Source organism: Gymnoscopelus braueri (assembly GCF_963280865.1).
Source record: "Gymnoscopelus braueri genome assembly, chromosome: 5".
In the NCBI taxonomy this organism is placed as follows: Eukaryota; Metazoa; Chordata; class Actinopteri; order Myctophiformes; family Myctophidae; genus Gymnoscopelus; species Gymnoscopelus braueri.
The window spans coordinates 15,983,276-16,005,633 of NC_137606.1; the positions used below are offsets into that span (position 1 = coordinate 15,983,276).

General features: G+C 41.1%; 1 protein-coding gene across 1 annotated transcript in view; it reads left to right on the forward strand.

The window, feature by feature from the left end:
• Nucleotides 1–9,660: 9,660 nt before the first annotated feature.
• The window catches only part of pcp4b (Purkinje cell protein 4b), a 48,205-nt gene continuing 35,507 nt past the window's right edge, over nucleotides 9,661–22,358 (forward strand). Inside the window, exon 1 of the mRNA XM_080429648.1 lies at nucleotides 9,661–9,803. Within this exon, the coding sequence (XP_080285774.1) occupies nucleotides 9,795–9,803 (9 nt within the window). The 5' untranslated portion in view covers nucleotides 9,661–9,794. The remainder of the gene's footprint in view (nucleotides 9,804–22,358) is intronic.

Sequence of the window (22,358 nt, forward strand, 5' to 3'; positions counted from 1 at the left end):
GATTGATTGATTAATTGATTGATTGATTGATTGATTGATTGATTGATTGATTGATTGATTGATTGATTGATTGATTGATTGATTGATGTCTACTTTATTTAGAAAGACATGAGAAAAACAGTAGGCCTACATGGAAGTATAGATTCACAATACAAGGTCTACTAAACTGGAAGGCTCATAAAGCACTAAGCTTGTTTAAAATGAGATCCCCACGCACACAAATCATGATGATGTTTACGTTTACGTAGCCTGGACGATAGTATAGTATATAGTATAGTAGAAGTATAGTATCTCTATACTTCTGGTCAGATTTAATTAGGCCTAAATCCATTTATTTCCTTTTGGGAAATTATACTTTTTTGATATGATTGATATTTATGTTAAATAATGTCAAAATGTCAAAAATTAAAAATAAAAATATTTGCAAACCACATTAAGCCTGGTGTCTGTATTTTGGGCAGATTGTCTGATTTTTTTTTCATGTAAACAATAGCAAACATAGTGTAGATTGACTATGTCCTATGGCAATATAGAAAGTTTAAGTATTTAAGAAAATGCAAGAATCAGAGAAGGAAAAAGATGGAGAGGAGAAGAAGATGAGAAGGGGGGTTGGGTGTCTCAAAATAGCTTTGCATTCTTGGGTAACCTGTAAGGGTCCATTTGTACACTCTCACAGTTAAATCAGCACTCGGAAGCTTAAATCAGCACTCGGAAGCTTTCAGGCTTTCCCTATGTGAGACTTCATAATGCAGCTGTCTGTGGATTTTTGGTGGCGGCCATGCTCCCAGGATTAAATTAAGTTGCCTGCCATTGTCATAGAACAGAGAGAATGTCTGCAGGATCCTTTGATGCAGTGTTTGTGTGCCAAGGCGTATCCTCGCACACATTTAAGCAAAGACAGTTGTGCACGCACGCACTCACACACACAGAAAATCCTCAGTGTTATTTGATCCATTTGCAATTTATGGGTCCAATTGGTTCCATTACATCCTGCTTAGACACACATCAAGGAGGACATTGCCTGGATTGCTGTATCCAGGGGCAGTAGGCTACTGTAAAGAGACAAGGGAGGTGGGGTGGTGATGGTGAAAGGGGAAATCTATTAGGTTATTCACTCACACCTTTGTCATGTATTAACAGTAAGATTGATTTATACACATACACCAGAAAGTGGGTGTTGTCGTAGACGTAGAGTGACACGCACCAGAGCACAAGATGTTGGACTACACCAGGCCAATTCCACTGACAGCACTGCAGTTCTTTTGATTTGCATCCATCCACTGTTGCTAAAGAAGGCGTTTTAATGAGGCTTTCCTCCTCAAGTGGATTCCCTGTGAATTGAGGAAACATGTGGTTATATCCATATGAATAGGAGGAGCATGTCGCACACAAGTTAACATCACAAGGCCATGTGCACCTGCATTACTGACTACAATTAATAACCACTTTTTAACCTTGCATCCCTATTTTGGTCATGTAGATGCGAGAAGAGAAGAGAAGAGAAGAGAAGAGAAGAGAAGAGAAGAGAAGAGAAGAGAAGAGAAGAGAAGAGAAGAGAAGAGAAGAGAAGAGAGAGATAAATACCCCCTCTGAACAACAGCCATGGGTAGCTATGGGCTTTCATTGATTAAAACACAAACTTGTCAAGAAAGAAAGAAAAATAATCTCAGATCCGTTTTGAAGCTTATAGCTTTGTACACCTTTCTGGTGCCCCTCTGGGTTGGACTACTTTAACTGCCTTACTGGATAACCATCAAACTCACAATTAACTGTTAGAGCTGAATTCCAGTTTATATTACCTACAAAGCTTCCTCTCTGCTGTAACCAGTCACATTAAGATAGCAGTCCAGTCCTTATGACAACGGCTCTGTTTCCTTGGTGAGTTCCTGGTAATGAGCTATAGGTGTATTGCATCATCAGGGCGAAGAGCCTTTAGTGCTCTCTCCAGGCACCAGGTGGGGCTAATGGGCAGGAAGGTAGCAGTCCACCATTATTCCCAAGAGCCCTTTATAAAAATAATATTTTAGGCTATTAGAACTAGAAGTAATAGCCCGAAATCAAACCACAACTATTTAAGCAAACAACTTAAATCCATATTAGACAAGGGTGAGAAAAACAAACACAAATCATATTATTTTATAATATTCCTTTTAGCCTTTCTGATGGTATATCTCGCCAATTCGATTCCCAAGGTTCGCAATTAGAACACAGTATTGGAAATGGAAATGTGTGGGCATGACAAGCCAGATAACATTAATTAAGGAAGATAAGCTTAATTTTCCCTAAGCAAAGCGAGCAATCTGTCCATATAGAGAGCCCCGTGGCTTTCTATATGGCGCTTTCTTCATGATGCGATAAATACTAGGCTTTGGGGCACTAGTTTTGCAGTGCTTGCAATACTGTGAGTATATTCCTCCAGGGAGTCTTGATGAAAACAAAAAGGTTCTGAAAACTTTTCAGCTCATCTAATATTGACTCTGATATGGAACCATATACCCTTCTAACCCTAAAGACCCAAATGGTGAAATGGTGTGACACTTAACTTACCTTTTGGGTCCTGGGTGAAGCTATATTCTTTCACCATCCTTCCTTTCAGAGAATACTCTGTCCAGTTCCTGATCACCTGTGCAAGCGGCGCCAAAGAGCCAGCGGCGCCATGGATGACATTTACATTTTGAGGTAAATGTCATTGTGTCACATCAGTGCAACATGGATAATATGTATGTATGTATGTATATGTGACCATTGCTTCAGAATCGGATGTTAAAACAGTGGAATCTAGCGGAATGGCACTTCCTGATAAATCTGCTAGTGGAAGGATAGCTTCACTCTGCAGGACCCAAGCATTAAGTTGAGTGTCAAACCATTTCAAACACTTTGTGGTTCTCTACACTTCATGCTTTAGGGTTCCTAGCTATTGCAAAACGTAGATGTGATATATACTCCAGAAGATTTAAACCCTATATCGTTGCTGTCCAGCAGAAACCAGCTAACTCCATTTTGACGCTTTTGCATTTCTTTCAATAAATCAGTGCTATTGAACACCCTTTACGTCTGTGTGTTATTGAACCAATGAAAAGCATTAAATAGCGCTTCTAACAAAACCAGCTAACTCCATTGGATCCTCAAACTTTCTGCTTTGACCTCCAACCTCATTGTGAGCTTGGAGGTCCATTCAGCTGTTCTTATCAATGATGAACAAAACCTCCTAACTCCCCTTTTTTTCATTTCCTGAAAAATGAACATTTTGGAGTTTGCTGGTTCCTGCCGGACAGCAGAGATATGCTTTGTTGACTGGGGTCCTTCAGCCTCAGGGCTCTATACTTTGCCCATCTCTTTGATGTAAATAACAAGATAAACATGATGTGTTGATGTGAGCTTGTGGAATCACTGGATTGGCTACATTCGCTGAATAGGGACGCTATACTGTAGGTTTCCTGACATGTGGTTAACATTTTAATTAGAAAATATGTATTGCACTTTAAATTGTAGAATGGATTTCTGTGTAATCATCTCCATGTAAGACATCCTTGCTGGTTCCAAACACTTGTTTCCTCATTCGATATTCCACATATGGCTTACCTTCTATGTCCATCTATAACATTCTTGGGCGTAGGCCGGCCTACATAAAAGAGACAGCTAACAACCAAGCAGATATACTTGCCAGCTGTCGGCATGCATAGCTATACTCAGTATGTCATGTGCAACACAGTCAGTCAGTATACATGGCTCTGCGCTGTGTTTTATGTACATGATAGCCAGGATCTTCTACAGCAGTGATTCTCAACCTTTTTCATTTCAAGAACCACCAGTTTGTGCATGTGCATTAGGCCATGGATCCCTATTTGATACAAATTTGATCTCTGGGACCCCAATCTAAGGAATGTTTTTTTTGTTGTCTCTGCCAGGCTGAAAGGCATGGCAAGAGAGTATGTTTTTCACCCTGTCCGTGAAATTTTGTACGCACATTCCCACTAGGCAGAGAAAGAAATGCCCCTTGAAAATGTTCAAATCAGCCTCATGGTGGCGCTAACAGGCTGTTTCGCGGTTTTACCTACAACTGCACCGATCTGCGTGAAACTTTGCACACACACTCCCTAGAGGCCAAGGAAAAACCTTTGCCCAGCATTTTTCATATCTGCCTTTTAGAGTGCCACCAGGAGGCCGATTTGTGCAATTTTTAAAAATATATATTACTCCTACAGATTCTGTTGTTAGCCTGGCATAGGTCTGGCAAGCTTTCGTCACCTGCCATAGCTGTCAATGTTATTTCGCCCGCACACACACAATCATTTGCAACATAATAGCAAGAATAGGAATACCACGATAACGCAATGGTGACTATGAACCACGTACCCAAACCCGTTGGAGGCTGCTTTTCCCAAGCTGAAATCTGCACTTAAACTGCAAGGCTGCATGGCTGTGTTGTTGAACACATACACAGCTTAATGTCAGGAAAGTGACACGACTCACTCGCCCAGGTGGTGTCAATAATAGGCTACTAATCACCGTAATCGTAACAAAATTCAGAATCAAAGCGCTGCCCGTTTTGGATTCCGTACGTTAAAGTATATTAATTCAATTGTTCATCTATTTATTAACTGCTACTGCAGTCTTACTGCATTTAATCCGATCAGTGGCCATTTTCTCATAATGTATCAGAGTGCAATACACCTACCAACCGATAGGGTCGCTCAGTTGAAAGCATATGGAGAAAATATGGCCACCGATCAGATTAAAATGCTTTTTATTGAACAATACGGATGATACGGGTACTTCTGAGAGCCCGTACATAAATGTAACATCCGTGGCCATGGGATAAGCACTTTATATTTGAAATATGAACGTTTATGTAGATGTACGGGCCATAAATGGAGAAAGTGCAAACACCAGGTTGAAGTTCATCCATGACGGTCGACCGTCGAGTATCCATGGCTATTACTCCCTCTAACATTTCCCATGTTTTTAGTTTATTGAAATAATGTCATGCACATTTGTCCAGTCCATAGCCTACTGCAGGCCTTGTTGACTAGATTTAGAAGAGATTTTGAAGCTCTTGCTCCTGAAATGATCAATTATTTTTAAGGGGAAAAGCCATCATTTAACATGCAAGTCAATGGGTGAGAAGCAGAGCTTGCCAGGCGCTGCCAGGCCTGGGTGTGACTAACTTCGCACCACCAGTCACAGAGTGGAGTGGGTGGGGCTTAGCGAAGGGTCCATTGAAAGGCTTCAGAAGAAATGGCACCCTTTTCACATATTTTCCTATTTTATAGACATGATTTGGTCTGTCAAGGTATAGAGATAATACTGAAACTCGGATCAATATAGCCATTCTTGTACGGCCTCTAGTTGTATTTACTTGTACATGTAATAATGGTGAAGATGAACAATCGATCATTAGCAGGGACCCCCTGGAACCCGTTCAAGGACCCCTGGGGGTCCTTGGACCACACATTGAGAACCATTTCCCTCTTGTGTTAAACCCGAATTATACTTCAAATCCGTTATTTTAGGTGAGTGACAGAGTTGTACGACTAAGTATAAACATTTATTTTATGTAGTGCCTTTCCCTGTTGCTTTACAATGTGCATTACATTCACGCATTCACACACCAACGGTGGAGGAAACCATGCACAGCACCACCCTGCTCATTGAGAACAGGCCGTTCTAGCTCAGGGCACATCCAGGAGAAGCCAGGGATCAAACAGGGAACTTTCCCCTTCCATGACAGCCATTCTACCTCCTGAGCCATTAATGTATCTTTCCTGTTAGATTTATTTGCTGTAAGTTACCATTTTATTCTGCTCTGTCTAGAGGAGTGAGGATACTGATTGGGCTTTCCTTGGCGCACTTTAAAACACATTTTTAAACAATTTTCTCTGTGGGTTTCACTAATCAATGATTCAGACCCGGGTGACGGTATATGTAAGGTTATTGAATTAGGACTGCTTGATGTGTGTTTAATTTAATTCACAAACCAGAACCTCTTTTATACTCTTGAACAGGGAAAGCCCTCTAATGTAATTACAGGTTGTTTTAAACGTGTTTGGATACAGAATGGTGATGGTTTACTGCATGCAACTCCAATACCTGTATTCACATATGTGTATGACCACTCATCGTAATATTATAGTATATATCATATATCCTTTTAGACAAAGTGTTTGACTGTACTCGTGCTGTTTTACATTTCTGCCTAATAGAATATTCAATCAATCAATCAAAGACCCAAGGGAGACTTCCTTCTCTTTGCCCCTACAGTATATCTACAGAAAGGAAAGGAAAAGCTATTTATGTTTGTTCTGAACGGCTTCCTGTGGCTCCTGTATTAAAGATGAGATTGATTCTGACAAAAATGGTGTGTGTGTGTGTGTGTGTGTGTGTGTGTGTGTGTGTGTGTGTGTGTGTGTGTGTGTGTGTGTGTGTGTGTGTGTGCGCGCGCGCGTGTGTGTGTGTGTGTGTGTGTGTGTGTGTCTGTGTGTGTGCGCGCGTGCAATAGAGGGACAGTTGTAGTAGAGAGAGAACACATTGATTGATTGATTGATTGATTGATTGATGTTTTTATTGTCAAAAATGCTTTTACATGAACATAATATGTGTCAGAAGGGTGAAACGCAGAAAGGCTTGAGAGCTTATTTTCCATTGTGGTTCTTTGAGTGCAAAATCTGCAGATGAGTGTGTAAACTGAGTGGCATGTATTTATTTATTTCCCCATTTCAACATACTAAACAAATATACCAAGTACAATAAGCATAAACTATTTTGTCTTGGTGGCGGTGCAGGGACGTATTGAGAACTTTGGTTAATGGTAGTATATTAACACAGTGATGACAATGGCGACAGGACCTCATGTACAGTGCAAGCTTGGGGAACGAGACTGTATACATAATATGGCTCTACAAACACATTCAGCATTCATTGAGTTTGTGCATACATTTTGGTATAGTTGTAAAAGGGAAATAGCCTTGTTTCATGTGCCATGGAATTAGGCTCTCAATTGTTATTTTGTTTTATCCTTTTGACATCTAACACATGTTCATGTCATGCATTTTTATCAATAAAAACACGAATCAGTCAATCGTATGGCCTATGCGCTGAGTCAACCTTTACATCAACCTTTAGATTGTTATGCACCAATTTGTACAGCCTACAATTTTAGTGTTAAGATCTACTGATTGAGGAAAATGCAGGACTTTGACATGATCCTCTTCCCTTACATGGGACAGTAGATACACAGCAAGATCAGCACAGTGGTTCTCACACTTTTTAATTTCAAGGACCCCATAACTCTCAGAGTTACACACCCGTAAGGGTCCATTTGGAACCCCCTCAAGGAACCATGAGGGTCCCTGGACCCTGAGACCTACTGGTGTAGCAGAAGCAGAGTGTTTCCAGTGAGCCAGCATGCACAATATGAGCACCCTGAACAGAGCCTTAATCAGTATTGTAATCTCTCAAGAACAGATTCTGCTCTGCGTTGGAATCTGTCGTGAAGGTTCGTCATAACGTGTACACACTGGGCTACAAGTGGGCGTGCCTTCAGATCAGGAAGCAGGCCGCGCTTTACCCAATCAAATGTAGTGGGCGGGATTTACGTGTCCGCCGATCCTTCCCCACTCGAAACCAACCAAAACTAATTTAACAATAGCGTCCGCGGAGCAGACAAAACCACGAAAAGATATTCACATTTTAACTTGCTCTTTCATCATAGAAACAAGTGGGCTTATAACCAAAACGATCCATGTTCTCTGGGAGAAGTGGTGTTAGTGTTCCGTGTAGAAATATTGTTAGTGGGAATGAAAACATAGTCGCACCACCGGAAGTGAAACGCTGAAGGCAGACCAAAACCCCGGTTTCCTTGCGCACGGGTGCTCCGTCGTCATTGTCCCAGAGCCAAGTGAGATAGTACAAACAGCAGAGGGCGCTGTTTTTCCTTCTCAATTGGCTCTGGGTTCCCAGATTGGTATAATTGTAATTAAAGTAAGGAAGAGGCCCAATTTCTTTCCAATATGGCTGCTGTGCATAGAGCCTATTAGTGGCCTACTGAGGAGTTCACAGCGTAGAAATGTACCGCATATGGACACTTGGACAGTGCAGTGTTTCTCTGCCGATATAACAGTATCAACATTTTCTTTTCAACCATTCTAGATATTTTTTTTTGGGCAGGGAAATGTACCAGAAAAAAATTAAACACAAAAAACCTTGCTACCTGACTACTGTTGCAGAACAAAAAATAAGACATTTTACTTGCACAATAGTTTGCTACAGGTCATGTCAGAGCAAATACATTGGGCCAACATTTGTAGTAATCTTTACTCCCATGGGTGAGGTGACAGTAACTGAGGACACTATAGAGCACTCCAGTCTCATCCACATCAAAGCATTGGGTGCACTGCTTCCAGTCCCCTTGGTCTAAAACGATTTCTGTTAAGACCTGCCGGAACAAGAGAATGGTAGCACGTTTGTGTGTGCAAAGGATGTGAAATGGTGAGAATGGAATGGCATTCTACAGCAGTTGGGAAGATGGGTAGAAAAAACACTATAACCTCAATATTGTTTAGTCTGTGAAAACGAAAAGTAGCCTATGGGAATTTAGCCCATAGGGGATTTAAAAGCACCTCTATCTTGGGAAAAGCCCTATAGCTGTTGTCTGGGAATGGACCCAAAATAAATTCTAGATATTAATCTAAACAAAGTAGAAAGAAGTAGGCCTACATGATGATGACGAAAACAAAATCATTGACTGGTTTACAACGTGTTTGGGAGTTAAGCAATATTTACCGCCTATATTCCATTACCCATGGCATACACCACATCTCTGTTTAGGAATAATAACGACATAGGTTGTAGCTACATTTAAATTATGATGACAGTTATGAATACTTCAGTCTATATTCTAATTATTTGTTGGCATTTTGCCAAAGGGAAAAGTAGCATATTGTCCCTGACGACGACGATGATGATGATGATGATGATGATGATGATGATGATGAAAAAGGCTTACACAGCCTATGAATATTTGAAGGGATTTGGGCGGTGACTTGCTGTGGTGGAAAAAGTACTCAAATGTTTTACTTAAGTAAAAGTATCAATACTGCAACGTAGAAACACTCTGTAACAAGTAAAAGTCCGGAATTCAGAATGTACTTGAGTAAAAGTACAAAAGTATTGCCTAAAAAAATGCTCAATACTCAAAGTACCAAAAGTTAAAGTAGGACTCTTATGCAGAATGTCCCATTTCACAAGTTTTCAAATGTATAAAATGTATGCAAATCTTTTGAAAATAGCTGATCTACAAAGCTCACAATTCGTTGTGATGCATTGTGAGCTTGTAGATCGGCTATTTTCAAATGGCCAACATGTATATAGGGCTGAAGTGGGTAATGTATGTTTTGTAATAATAATCCAAATCTACAAAGTAATAACTAAAGTTTTATAATAATTGTAGTGGAGTAAAAGTACCATATTTGCCTCTGAGATGTAGTGGAGCAGAGGTAAAAGTATTGAAAAATTGGAAATACTCCAGTAAAGTAAAAGTACCTCAAAATTGTAGTACAGTACCTGAGTAAATGTACTTGGTTACTATCCACCACTGGGGATTGGGTGGTGACTTAGTGCATTCCTATTGGTTTAGTGGGAACGTGATGATGACACGGAGGAGTTGGACTCACACACACACTTTATAAAGCGTGTCTCTGTGCGCGGCGATGAGCTACTGTTAAAACACTGTCTGTTGTTGCTGTCACTTCAAAAGTCGTTGGAAACCGCGGACCACCTCGAGATTACAGTCCATCATGAGTGAGGTAGGACTTTCTGATTTTAATTTACACCAGAGAAATCGTTGGAATTGGCGTAATTACGCACGAGTAGTACCAGTGCAAACACACGCACAGCTACTGTATAAGTAGAGAATTCAAAGTGGAGCAGCCCCCCACCTCGTTCCGTTACGGACGGATTTCAAATAACGTGATCTGTCGCTGTGTTTATTGATACAGTGAACGAACATGCAGTGTGTTGATGATACATACTGTATTAGTATTAGGATTGTGAGTGAGTTGGATGTTGCACAGCTGCAGTGTCCTACTGTAAGTACCGAGCGGGGTAACCGGAAGACTCGCCCCAAGACACGCTCACCCCAGCGGTTCTTGAATTCTTGTATTTGTTTTACTGAGGATAAGGTTAGAAATAATAAGTGTAGGGTTAGGCATAGTTTACTGAGGTTAAGTTTAGGCATCGTTTGCTGAGGTTAAGTTTAGGAATACCAGGTGACTGCGACCGTTCCGAGGACTGTGTTTTGGGGCGAGCGTTTTGATATTCCCGAGCGGACATCATCTTTGGGAACTCCGCGCGTTGAACTCCGCACATATTTCACGTTTCCATCCATATAGGCTCTGCCAACAAGATCTTTCTTATTTTTTTAGATTATTTAATTAATCAATAATTATACATTTTTTGTTAAATCTTTTTTTTTTTTAATAATAGAGTGCTCAATGCGTGATTCCTAACAACCAATAGGCTACACAACATTTATGGAGCACTATGTCATGCAAATGTACATGGAAATGATTGATGAAAGATAATAAACTTTCTTCATCCTATTAAACATAGCCTACACTTGCAAAGTAGACTTCATCCTTTGGTGTGGGGAGAATAGTATAGACACACAGCCTACTATACTGTAGTATTAGACACATATGATTGAATTAGATACACATTGTAGACTATAATGCTGATGATTCCACCATATAGTAGGCTACAGTGTGGTCTTCTTATAATTCAATACACAGAGAGAGAGAGAGAGCGGTGACTCCAAGGCTACAGCCCACTAACATCACAGGGGGTTAAGAGCATGGAATGGAAAACTGCTGTTAGGTTTTCCCACAGCTCACTGGCCCCTGATCCCCCTCACCCACCCCCCCCACCACAGATGTTCGGGCTCCATTCATCTGAACGTGTTTGGAGGGGGATATTAATAGCTCCTTTTAGTCGGGGAATAAGAATAAGATCATTTCATCCGGCACAGTCTCTCTAAAGTTCATTACTTGAGTGTCCACGTTGCTCTATTGAGGTCGCTGGCATTTAACAGTAAACCTTGAAGCGGTGTGGCAATGTCAATCACGGGTTAAATAATTAGGCTAGACATGTCAACAACTTGTGATATTCTCAATATGCTAATTAAATGGTGATAAAGTTATGAAATTGGCCATTTATACTACACATGGTTCCAATCAAACTAAAGATAAAGCCAGCCACAAAAAAAAAAGGATTTTATGTTTGTCGTTGAATCAAATACCCTCATCACATGACTTAGCCACTTATTCTAATACCTTATGTATTCAGTTCTTGAACAAACATTAGCCTATAGGGTGTGGACATTCTAAGGTCTCTAACTGAGTCTCAGTTCTTACAAGCATACAGTATCTGGGGTCAATTCACTTGACATTCAATGAGTTCCAATTATATACAAATTTAGTATTCGATCTAAGAAAATAATTGAATTCAATCAATACCCCCCCCCACGCACGCACACACATGCCTTTAAAAAAAAACAAAGTGCACCCATCACTAATGCAGAGATGAAAACAATGAATGCAACTCTGTGCTTTTTGTGAGACACACCGTCCGTAGGCTACTTTGCACACAAGCCACTTGGAATGTACTTCACTGCATATTTTACACAGTAAATTTATACTGGTGTCAGTACACAGTTGCTCGTAGCGGCATCTGTGAGATTTCATTCAGTTGGACAATGTAGTGTGTGTGTGTGTGTGTGTGTGTGTGTGTGTGTGTGTGTGTGTGTGTGTGTGCGTGCGTGCGTGCGTGCGTGCGTGCGTGCGTGCGTGCGTGCGTGCGTGCGTGCGTGCGTGCGTGCGTGCGTGCGTGCGTGCGTGCGTGCGTGCGTGCGTGCGTGCGTGCGTGCGTGTGTCCTTGCAGTTGTTGCACTTTAACTGTAACTGTGCAGGCATTAGCATTTTCTGTGTGTGTGTGTGTGTGTGTGTGCGTGCGTGCGTGCGCGCGTTTGTGTGTATACTCTGCCAGCATAAGTGTCCATCACACAGTTACAGTACAAACATAACGTCGCTGTCGGGTGGAAATCTTGTACGTCCAAAACTGTTACTTTTCAGAAAATGGAAAAAAATAAGCTTTGTTCCAATAGACCAAATGTAGTTGTAGCTCTTGGTACTACTTTTCATTGGTTTAATATTTATATAACCCACAGACAGACTTAACCACTTAAAAAAAAGCTACCTTTGTATGACACTGTAGTATGACGAGGTAGTGCATTCATTTACGAGAAAAAAAACGTAAAAAGTTGAAATATGGAGGTACACGGTTTCTGCCCGACTGTCCAACCAAAGTAGGTGTGTGTAAGGTTCCACTGACAGACCTCAGAAGAGTGGGTCTGCAGGACATGCATCTGACCAAGGCACACTGCTGACCTACCCTGACTCTGCAGTTCCTCCACACAAAAACACACGACATGCTATCGGAGGCTCCCAAAGACACCATGTGTGTGCAAGGGGAAAAACAAGGAGAGTCTGCATGTTTTTACTCCTGGGGTGGGTGGGTGATGATGATGATATCCGAGTGCAATCCTACAGTTTACTGGTGGTGTTGACGCAATCTCTCAACCACCTCAGAGGCAGATGAGCAAAGCAGAACTCGCACATCACTTCCCTCAGTACTTCTTCTTCATGAAGGGTAATGCATGGCCCCGCCCCCTAAAAAAATGACTGTGTGCGTGCGTGCACAGCCCGGCAGGAGTTTATAACAGCTGTTGAATAATTAAACACCTGTCCTCTGTCTGGTGGAAAGACACCTGAGCCTTTTGTTGAATGACACGCAAAGTAAAGAGAACCCCCCCCCCCCTTTGCTGATTCAGAGATGTTCAATCTGAGGGAAGGACTTGAAACCCCCCCCCCCCCCCTTGATAATGGTCAGTGGAGGAGGTGGTGGATGATGGAATTCAGAATGCTTTTCCTCTGCGTGGCTGATTTGTTTTGTCAGGCCCAGTGCACAGCGGAGTTGCTCTCAATCAAAGTCATGCTTCCTCCCCCTCGCCTCCCCCCACATCCATCCCTTCCCCCCCCCCTCAACCATTCCAAGCTTGACATGAAGCTAGTAATTGAAGCAGAGCAACCTAGCATGTTCTGGATGAATGCGTCTCCCGCAGTGGTCAGCACTGCGGCCTTCCATCCTTCCTTAATCTCTCCCTCTCTCTCTCTCTCTCTCTCTCTCGCTCTCTCTCTCCCTCTCTCTCTCTCTCTCTCTACAGTCAATGGTCTACTATGCACTTGCTTCTCAGAACACGTACATTGCTCCGAGCTATAATTTTGACACAGTTTCAGCCTGCCCATATGTCTTAGAATCTTATAACCTTTTTTTTCTCTTCTATGGCAAATGAATTGAGTCAGCGATAACGGGGATTAGACATTAAATCGAACAACCTTGCTAAAGCTTTTGGCTTCTTTCAAAGTTCAGGAGGACTTTGTGAATAGACAGGTGCAATTGAACTCAAAAATAGCACTCTCCTACTTTCATTAAAACATCTATAAAAAGATTTCTCAGTCATTTTTTGGAAAATTACAGATCTACAAGCTAAAAAGATTGGCTCATTTTTGTTTATATTTGATTAGAAATTGTATAGAAAACTGTGCAAAAAGGTGCAGTTTTGGTTGCCTTGACTTAAGTCATGGGTTGTGGCTGTCCCGACCTGATGAATATGCTGGGAAAAATTGCGTTGGGCTGTTATAGTGCCACCATGAGGCTGATCATTGTTATTATTTTTCCCATCATAGGATATCGGACATGTGAACCTATTTACCAAGTAGGTCTATGGTAACTGTAACCCTTACGCTTTCCGAGAGAACAAATACTTGAAGGAGACAACTATTCAAGGTTCGATTAATTATTTGACAGCCCTAATGTCCCAGGATTCAAACCTGCATCCACCGCTTTAATCCTGTGTGTATAAAAAGTAGTGTAGGTTATCACTCCTCTCTATAACAGTGCCTTAGCATTCTACTGTAGGACTGTAGGGCTCAAAGTCAGCTTTCTGATGCTGGATATTTTCCAGTGGTGGCACTGGCAACCTTTACCCAAAACAATTGGCACAATCAATCATACTATGGTGTCCTGTACAACCTATCCCTTGTACCTGTGGGATTTGCTGCTACACTATTGTCTTGGAACTTCTGGAAAAATGTGATATCACCCACTTTTTGCTTTGCCTGAGATTACAGAGCAAGCACCCTGTTGTGAAGGTGTGTAGTTACAGTTTAATATGAATGGGAAGCTGGGCATTATGGGAAAATAATAGGCATGCTTAGGACAGGGGGTCCCTGGCACAAAATGTTACTAACAGAGGGGGGTCCACGGCCAAACACATATCAATTTGGGGGTCCTTGAAATGAAAAAGTTTGAGAGCCGCTGGCTTAGAAACCCGCTGGATGCAGTTTATAATTGTATTATTTTTAAGACTCATAATACACAATAGAATATGCACATAATACTATAGATTTATGTGGATGTCACCATCGTATGATGGAGCATACGTTAAGCTTGAAAGTCAGCCGTTATTGTCGGTGCGTTACTCCATCTTCCTACAGAGAATGACTCATGACTTATTCAAGAGTGAAGACTCCAGATGTGACTCAGATTCATTAGTTCAAATGGAGTATGTGGATATTTTAGATCATATTGATCTTCCCTCAGCGTCCCCGATCCACATCCTCATGCTCTGGACTAATTAACATCAGAGAGGTGATTGTACTGACTGCATCACATGTGCGTTTCCACTTTTGAGTGTGTGAGACTTTACTGGGCGTTTTCGCCTGCATACATACTGTATGTGCTATCATGTGCTATCATGTGCTTCAGTGTTTTTCACTGTGTGTGTGTGTGTGTGTGTGTGTGTGTGTGTGTGTGTGTGTGTGTGTGTGTGTGTGTGTGTGTGCGTGTGTGTACTGTACTGTACTGTGCTGTGCTGTGCTGTGCTGTGCTGTGCTGTACTGTGCTGTGCTGTGCTGTGCTGTACATGTCTGGGATTGGGAGGATTATGTTTTATGACAGGCAACACTAACATGTCAGCCCATCTGTGGACTACATTATGGAACATAATTAATGAGCCCGTTAGAATGCAGCCCAGATAGTTATGTTATTTCTACATGCACAAGGCCCTTTTGACAGTTTTTTTTCAAACACAATGATTTGATTATAGCAATATTTGAATAGCATATTTGAATCTTTCTACAGTATGTTTACCTTTTGCTGGGCCATGAATTTTTATCATACGCACACACTGACCAAAAGCCATTACACCAAGCTGTTAGCATGGTTCATACTGTGGAGTGTGGATGGATATTGCGGGGTTCGATTTGTAAAAACAAAACAAATAACAGAAAAACAGTGCCCCACTTGAGCCATTTATACTTTGTATGACAAAGATAAAGAATAGCTGATCAAATGTACATCTTCTGTTTTTTCATTTATTTTTAATTTGTTTAGAAAATGATGAAACTTTACCCAAATTAGGGATGCCTAGGTTAACGTGGTAAACATAATGTTTTTATTACATTATTTAACTGATATTATCAAACAGTCTGACCAGAAGAAGGGATACAAATATATCCATTCAGGACTGACATCTTCACATATCATCTCACAGCCATGCATTGTTTCATGGCACTCAGGGGCTCTCAGGGTGGCTTTGTGAGCTTCAGGGTGGGAGACGTATTGTATCAGTAACTATAACAGGCGTATATTGCCTTTAGCCATTGCAGAACCGGCATCTTAACATCTGCAGACCTTTCAATTGGATACATCCTCTGCAGCGGTGTTGATGTATAATTTTCACTGGAAGTGGTACTGTAGAAGGAATTATGTTACTGCAGAGACAGGGCCCTAGTTTCTTATTTCAACTATGGGTGTGGAGAGGACATTCAGTTATGATCCGTAAGTATATCTTGTTTGGACTGAGGGAATTGAACAACATTCATTTGAATGTTCCTTCTCATTGTCAGCCCAAGAGGGGAAAAATAGTTCATAGGATGTTTTTTCTTTTCCCTTCTCTTTTTGGATATTCTCAATTCTCCTTTTTGCATTGCACGTTTGATTGTTTCAAGTGTAATCAAGTCAAGTTCAGGACTGCAGCAGCAATGGGTTTACTACGGATTCAAAAGGCCGTTATTTAATCTTCAAAGCTGTATCTAACGTTACAAATCTACATTTTGTGCTCGGCCAAATGCCATAGATAAGCTCATCCTGGGTTTTACAGATTTGTAAGCCCACAAACAGAAACTGTTGGTCTGTCCCAATACTGGAGTATTTAAGCAGCTTTTAGACTATAGTCTTCTATGACTGGATTAGGGGACGGTTCTGGATTAGAATTTAATGTGTTGTAGCCTCAACCGTTGCGAGACAGACACTTGTTTGCTGTATTTAACTGGCAGACAAGCTACACGAGCCAAGACCTTCCTTCCTTAATGGCGCCCGGGGGTTAAAAAGGCTTAACCTTTTCGGATATCCTAACGTCATTGGGTTACAATGCAACCTTGCCTAAATGAATCCTCACTCCCTGGCACTAAGCAGAAAATCTCCCTCTGTTATGTTATATATGGATTGTCTAACAATGGTGGTATTTAGGTATTTCTACTCTGACAGATGTGTATCTAACAGAACATTACTGTGGTTTAGTTATGGTGTGTAAATGAGATGGGCTGTCACCATAGACCATAACAGAGCTGTTAGGTAAATGATGTATCATAGAAACACCCCAATGCTACACTCTGTACTTTTCAAAGTGGTGTTCATCCACTTTTAAACATCTTTGAAAGTCAGCACCTAATAATTTCAAAATTAAGGTGATTTTGTACTAAATGATAGTATCTGTCTTGTAGGCAACTCTCCTAAAATGGTTGAAAGCAAGTTCAACGTTGGCTGGCAGCCAGTGGCTCCAGAGGTTGAGTGGCCGTTTTGAAATCGGAAGGTTACTTGTTCGATCCCTGGCTCCTCCTGGCCGTGTGTCGAAGTGTCCTTGAGCAAGACACTGAAACCTTAACTGCTCCCAATGAGCAGGTTGGTGCCTTGCACAGTTTACTCCGCCGTCACATCAGTGTGTGAATGTGAAATAGGGCAGCAAACAACTGTTGATTATTTTCATTCCGATTATTCTATCGATTACTTTTTCGATTAATCAAATAATTGAGAAGCGTTTAAAAAAATTAATTACATTTTTGTTATATATCAAGGAATCGATTAACGACTTAAGCCCTACTTTATACTGTGTCGTACTTTACAATGGTGTTGTGCAAAAATGCGACACGTTGTGAGCTTATAGATCGGGCTATTTTCACAATTTTGTTTGTTTTTGTTGTTTTTTGAAGTTTTTCACCTGTAATGCCCAAAATAGGATTTGATTAATGGATGAATCAGGATCAATTAGTTTGTTTAATTGTTGCACCCCTAATTGTCTCCGCCAGGCCGAAGGCGTGGCAGAGACTATGTTTTGCACCCTGTCCGTCCGTCCGTCCGTCCGTCCGTCCGTCCGTCCGTCCGTCCGTCCGTCCGTCCGTCCGTCCGTCCGTCCGTGTGTGTGTGTGTGTGTGTGTGTGTGTGTGTGTGTCCATGTGTCTGTCTGTGACCAGCTAGCCTCGATCTCCAGGCTTTTGTTTTTTAGTTTTGCAAAAAAATAAAAGCCTTCATCAAGTCATCCTCAACCAACCAGAGTGCAGTGGGTGTCGATCCAAATGTTATGCGGAGCGGGGTGGGGGTGACGGACAGATCGGTGAACCAATGGGATCCCGCGCATTCTCTCTCCGGAGATGTTAAACCCGCCCCCTCTATGCCAGATACCAGACACGCTAGGGCAGTCTAGTGACCAGCTAATCTCCGGCTAATCTCTCCACTGCAGCAAAACTGTGCACGCACACTCTGGATGCCAGTGCAGAACCTCTGCTCCGAATTTTTCAGATCGGCCTGTTATAGCACCACCAGGAGGCCGAATTTTGCCAAACAAATTTTTGATATTTTGTCCAAACAACATGCAAATCGGTACACAGTATCTCTATAGTCATTAAATGAAATGGGTCTTTCTGATTTTTCATATTCCATCCTGATTGGCTAAGATTGGCTTCCAATGTTTACAGGAGTCCTCCGTTTTGAACAAAATGCCTTAAATCATGAACGCAGTGTGCGATTTCCGTGAAATGTTGCACGCACATTCCCACTAGGCCGAGGAAAAAATGCCAATTTTCAAGCCTCATGGTGGCGCTATAACAGGCCGATTCCTGTTTTTACCTATAACTGCACAGATCTGTGTACAACTTTGTATGCGCACTCCCTAGAGGCCAAGGAAAAACCCTTGCCCTGCATTTTTCACATCTGCACTAGGAGGCAGATTTTTGCAAAACATTTTTTGTATTATTCATACAGATTTTGTCCAAATATCACGCAAATCCGTACACATTATCTCTATAGTCATGTGATCAAAAGATGGATCTGTCCGATTCTTCATATTCCATCAACATTGCTGGCCCACAATAACCTACCTAACCTGGCGGAGACCTGTGCTCCGAGGAGCACGTTTTCTAGTTGGAAATGTTTTACAAAGTGCTTTGAAGGGTCGGATAGACTAGAAAGGTGCTTTAGACATGCAGTCCATTAACCATTACATTTAAAATGACTTTTAATTTCTCTTCAGCTGCATTTTAAAAGAGAGCAGAAGCCATGCAAATGAATGATCTCATTTTTAAATAAACGCTTTAATTAGTTTTGACTGAATCCTATTTGCAATCTTGTGCTATTAACTTATTTGTTCTCCTCATGTTTGATTCATATCAGGTCGTCTCTTCCCTCGCAAGCCCAGTAAACAAACACTCCATCACCCACTGTGATCTCTACCAACTTGCAATGAAGATATGAACCTCAATTTGCTGCAATCTCGCAATCACAGCACCGTAAATCACTCTACTTAGCGCAGAGTGCATACTGAACTTAATGCACCCTGGGTGGCTAAATGTCTGGTGTGAAAACAAGTTGTTGTTTTACTACCGTGCTTCCAATAAATTCACCGGCTACGTACTCGGCTCTGTGATGGGCTTCTGTTGTTTGGTTTGCATGCCCTGAATCTTGCAGAGGCAAACGCGTATCGGTAAATTGAATCAATAAAAATAAATTGACTTGTTTATTAAGTCAGTTGCTTTGGATGAGAGTGCAATGGAAGGCAGCGACTGCAGTCGTTTCATCCAATGCCTGATGGATGAACTTCTATCAGCTTCCAGTCATATTTTTTTTTTTCTTTTTTCTGTTTGTCAAGATGAAATTGAAATAAAAAAGAAAGAAAACTGAAAATCATGACCTTTTAGAATGGAATTTATATCCAACATGTGATGTTGGTTTAGAGCCCAAACATGTAACTACATTGACATGTGGTAGTATATGGTAATTTGATCATCTCTGTCTTTAAAAACCAAAAGCTGTTCCATCTCTCCTCTCTGTGATTACCACAGGCATGTAAATCAATGCGCATTTCAGCGATGTCAGCAATATTGCAGTTTTCTGCTATGCATGAGGAGTGGCAAGTGTGTACATTGTCTGATTCCTTAACCACATAAACCTTGTATATTTCAGTTTACCCTGGGTCCCCCATGGGCCTATATACTGTACTTGGTCCCCTCTTTTTGTCGCTCTACACCCAAATCTCTTCCCCCTGAAAATAGCCAATCTACAAGCTCACAGTCACAGCGCGTCACTATTTTCGTTCTGTGACAGTGTCAAGGCTTAATACGTTTGAAGATTGAACCGTAAATCCTAGTTTCAGCTAGGCAGGACATATTAATTACAAACGTGAAAGTCAAAGTAAGGAACTGCATTTGATCCTGCATCATCAGCATTTGAAACAGCTCTGCATAACTAAACCGAGCTTAGTCTTCTGTGGAAAAATGTCTTTTGAGAATGTCCAGACTCCAGAGTTGGTTACGGCCAGTGGACAAGGTCAACAAGGTGACAAGTGACACAGTCAGGCAGTTGTGTCAGCTGTCTCCACTATACACTGTGCTGACAGATCGGATCTGACAGATCAGAGTCACACAGCTATTAGGCTGTATTATTGACATATTATTCCCAACTCCCATTATCTGCACTTAATGTATGTGCTCATTTCTACACCAGCTCAAATGATATTGGAGCTCTGGTGCTCGGAGGAAGAATGTATCTCTGTTGTAAGTAATTATAAACTAGTTACAGTGATACGTTTAAGTAAACACAATCACCCAGTATGCCCAGAGAATAGAGGCAGCCAGTTAATCTGCCAGCCTATCTGACAGATTAACATCAATCATCATCTGATAGTAAGAATCTGTCATTCAGCATTTTAACCTTTAATTAATTTGTGGGGAACAGGTTTCCTGAAGGGACATAAGATCCCACTCATCCTTCTCCTTAAATCTTTGCGAGCACAAAAATCCTATCCCTCCGTTACCCCAAGCAGCTTGCTGTAGCGTACAGTTACCAAAGCTGTCCTATATGGCCCAAAGAAATATCACTGCCTTTCTCAAGTTATTCTGTGATACTTCCCCTTTCTCTTCTTAAGTCCCAAAATAAGACACAACCTCAGTCCAAAGTGTGTCTGACTTCAACTTCAACTTCATCAAGACTGCAACATGGCCAAAGAAGGTTACACAATCACCTCACCTAGGTGCATTTACTAATCCTCTTTTCACAATAAATGAATTATAAACAACTAGTGAAAGATGTATTGTAAGTTTAACATTTACACTACCAAGTAAAGTGCATTGTGGGACTTATTGCTCATGACTGCTCTAAAGTGATTGCGTCATCACAATCCAGCCTAGTATAATCTACTGTAGAGCTTAAAGATATTGGAAAAAGGCATTGTGAAAATAAAACAGGAATTACATCATTTCACCAGGTGTGCAGCTTTTAACTTCAAGTGCTCCATTTGGATTTAAGCATTTATCACTCTAGCAACGATTAAAGTGATTTTAAAATGGGAATTGAGATAGTTGTTTAACCCATTAAGACCCATTAAAAAATCAGTTGTTATGTGATGTGGTTCTCAAACTTTTTCATGTCAAGGATCCCCAAAATGTATATGTATTTGGCCGCCGACCCCCATCTCCAAATATTTAGTTCCAGGGACCCCCAGAACCAAAGATTTTAGTTAGAAATTAAAAATGTATATATTCAAAGAGTTTCACACATTTTCACGATTTACAAGCTCACAGTGCGTCACTTCGTGCCGCACTGCGAGCTTGTAGATCTGCTATTTTTGAAGATCCTACGCTAAAATCTAAATTGACACAGATGCTTTCCCGGTTTGAATGGGTTAATACTCTGGTTGACATGGAACCATTTAATTCAGTTAATACTTACCCATCAATCCAGGCTCAAGTCCATGATCAACACAATATTAATAATAGACTTTACTTACCCAAGAGAAGGGTGCTCATCTGTGAATAAGTGAAGCAAGGTCTAGAGATGATTAAGGAGATTGCAGGATGCTTCATTTCACTGCCCTCCAATTTAACATTAAATTAACCCTTATAATACTGCAATATCAGGGAATTAACATGAGACAAAATCCACGACCTTAAAAAATTATCGGTCAATAATATGACAAGAAACACATCTAGGCCTAAATATATACTAGTGGACTCCTGATGTGCTATAGTGCCTATGAGCCTATGTGCTACACATTTTGAAAGAAACAAACATACATATTCTAAAGAAAACCTGGAGACTGGCAAGTCAGCCACTATACAGACATAAGTGCAGCATTGGTCCAAGTCTAATGCGTGTTTGGGATTTCAATAATTGGGTCGTATCAATACAGTCAGTGTTTTAATTGCACATTACATGAACAAAATAAATAAGAACATTATAATGAAGAAAAAAAATCCCGACAGATATGGAAAAGAAAGGTCTTGCCACGGACACATTTTGTCCACGTACAGTACAGACACATTGATGACGACCCCTGCGTACATGCATCCTTTGCAACGTGACTACTACAGTATGTCAACGCTGAAACGATTTTGCTCATCCCTAGCATGAACAGACATGGTCACAGGACCAAAAATTCACCACGCACCGGTTTGAGCTATTATTTTGCAGGACCAGAACCACACAACCAAGAGAAACCATGTGAAAACAGTAGGCGATGAAGTTGAATGCCACACAGTAAATTGTCCATTTGTACACGCTGTCAGCGTTCAATTTACAGGCAGTGTGTCTTGGAGCACAATACATGAGTCAAAATAATTGAAGATGATGAAACATATTCGGAACGCAGCGTTCTCCAGCAGTTACCACTTTATACCACTCTGAACTTTTAGTAG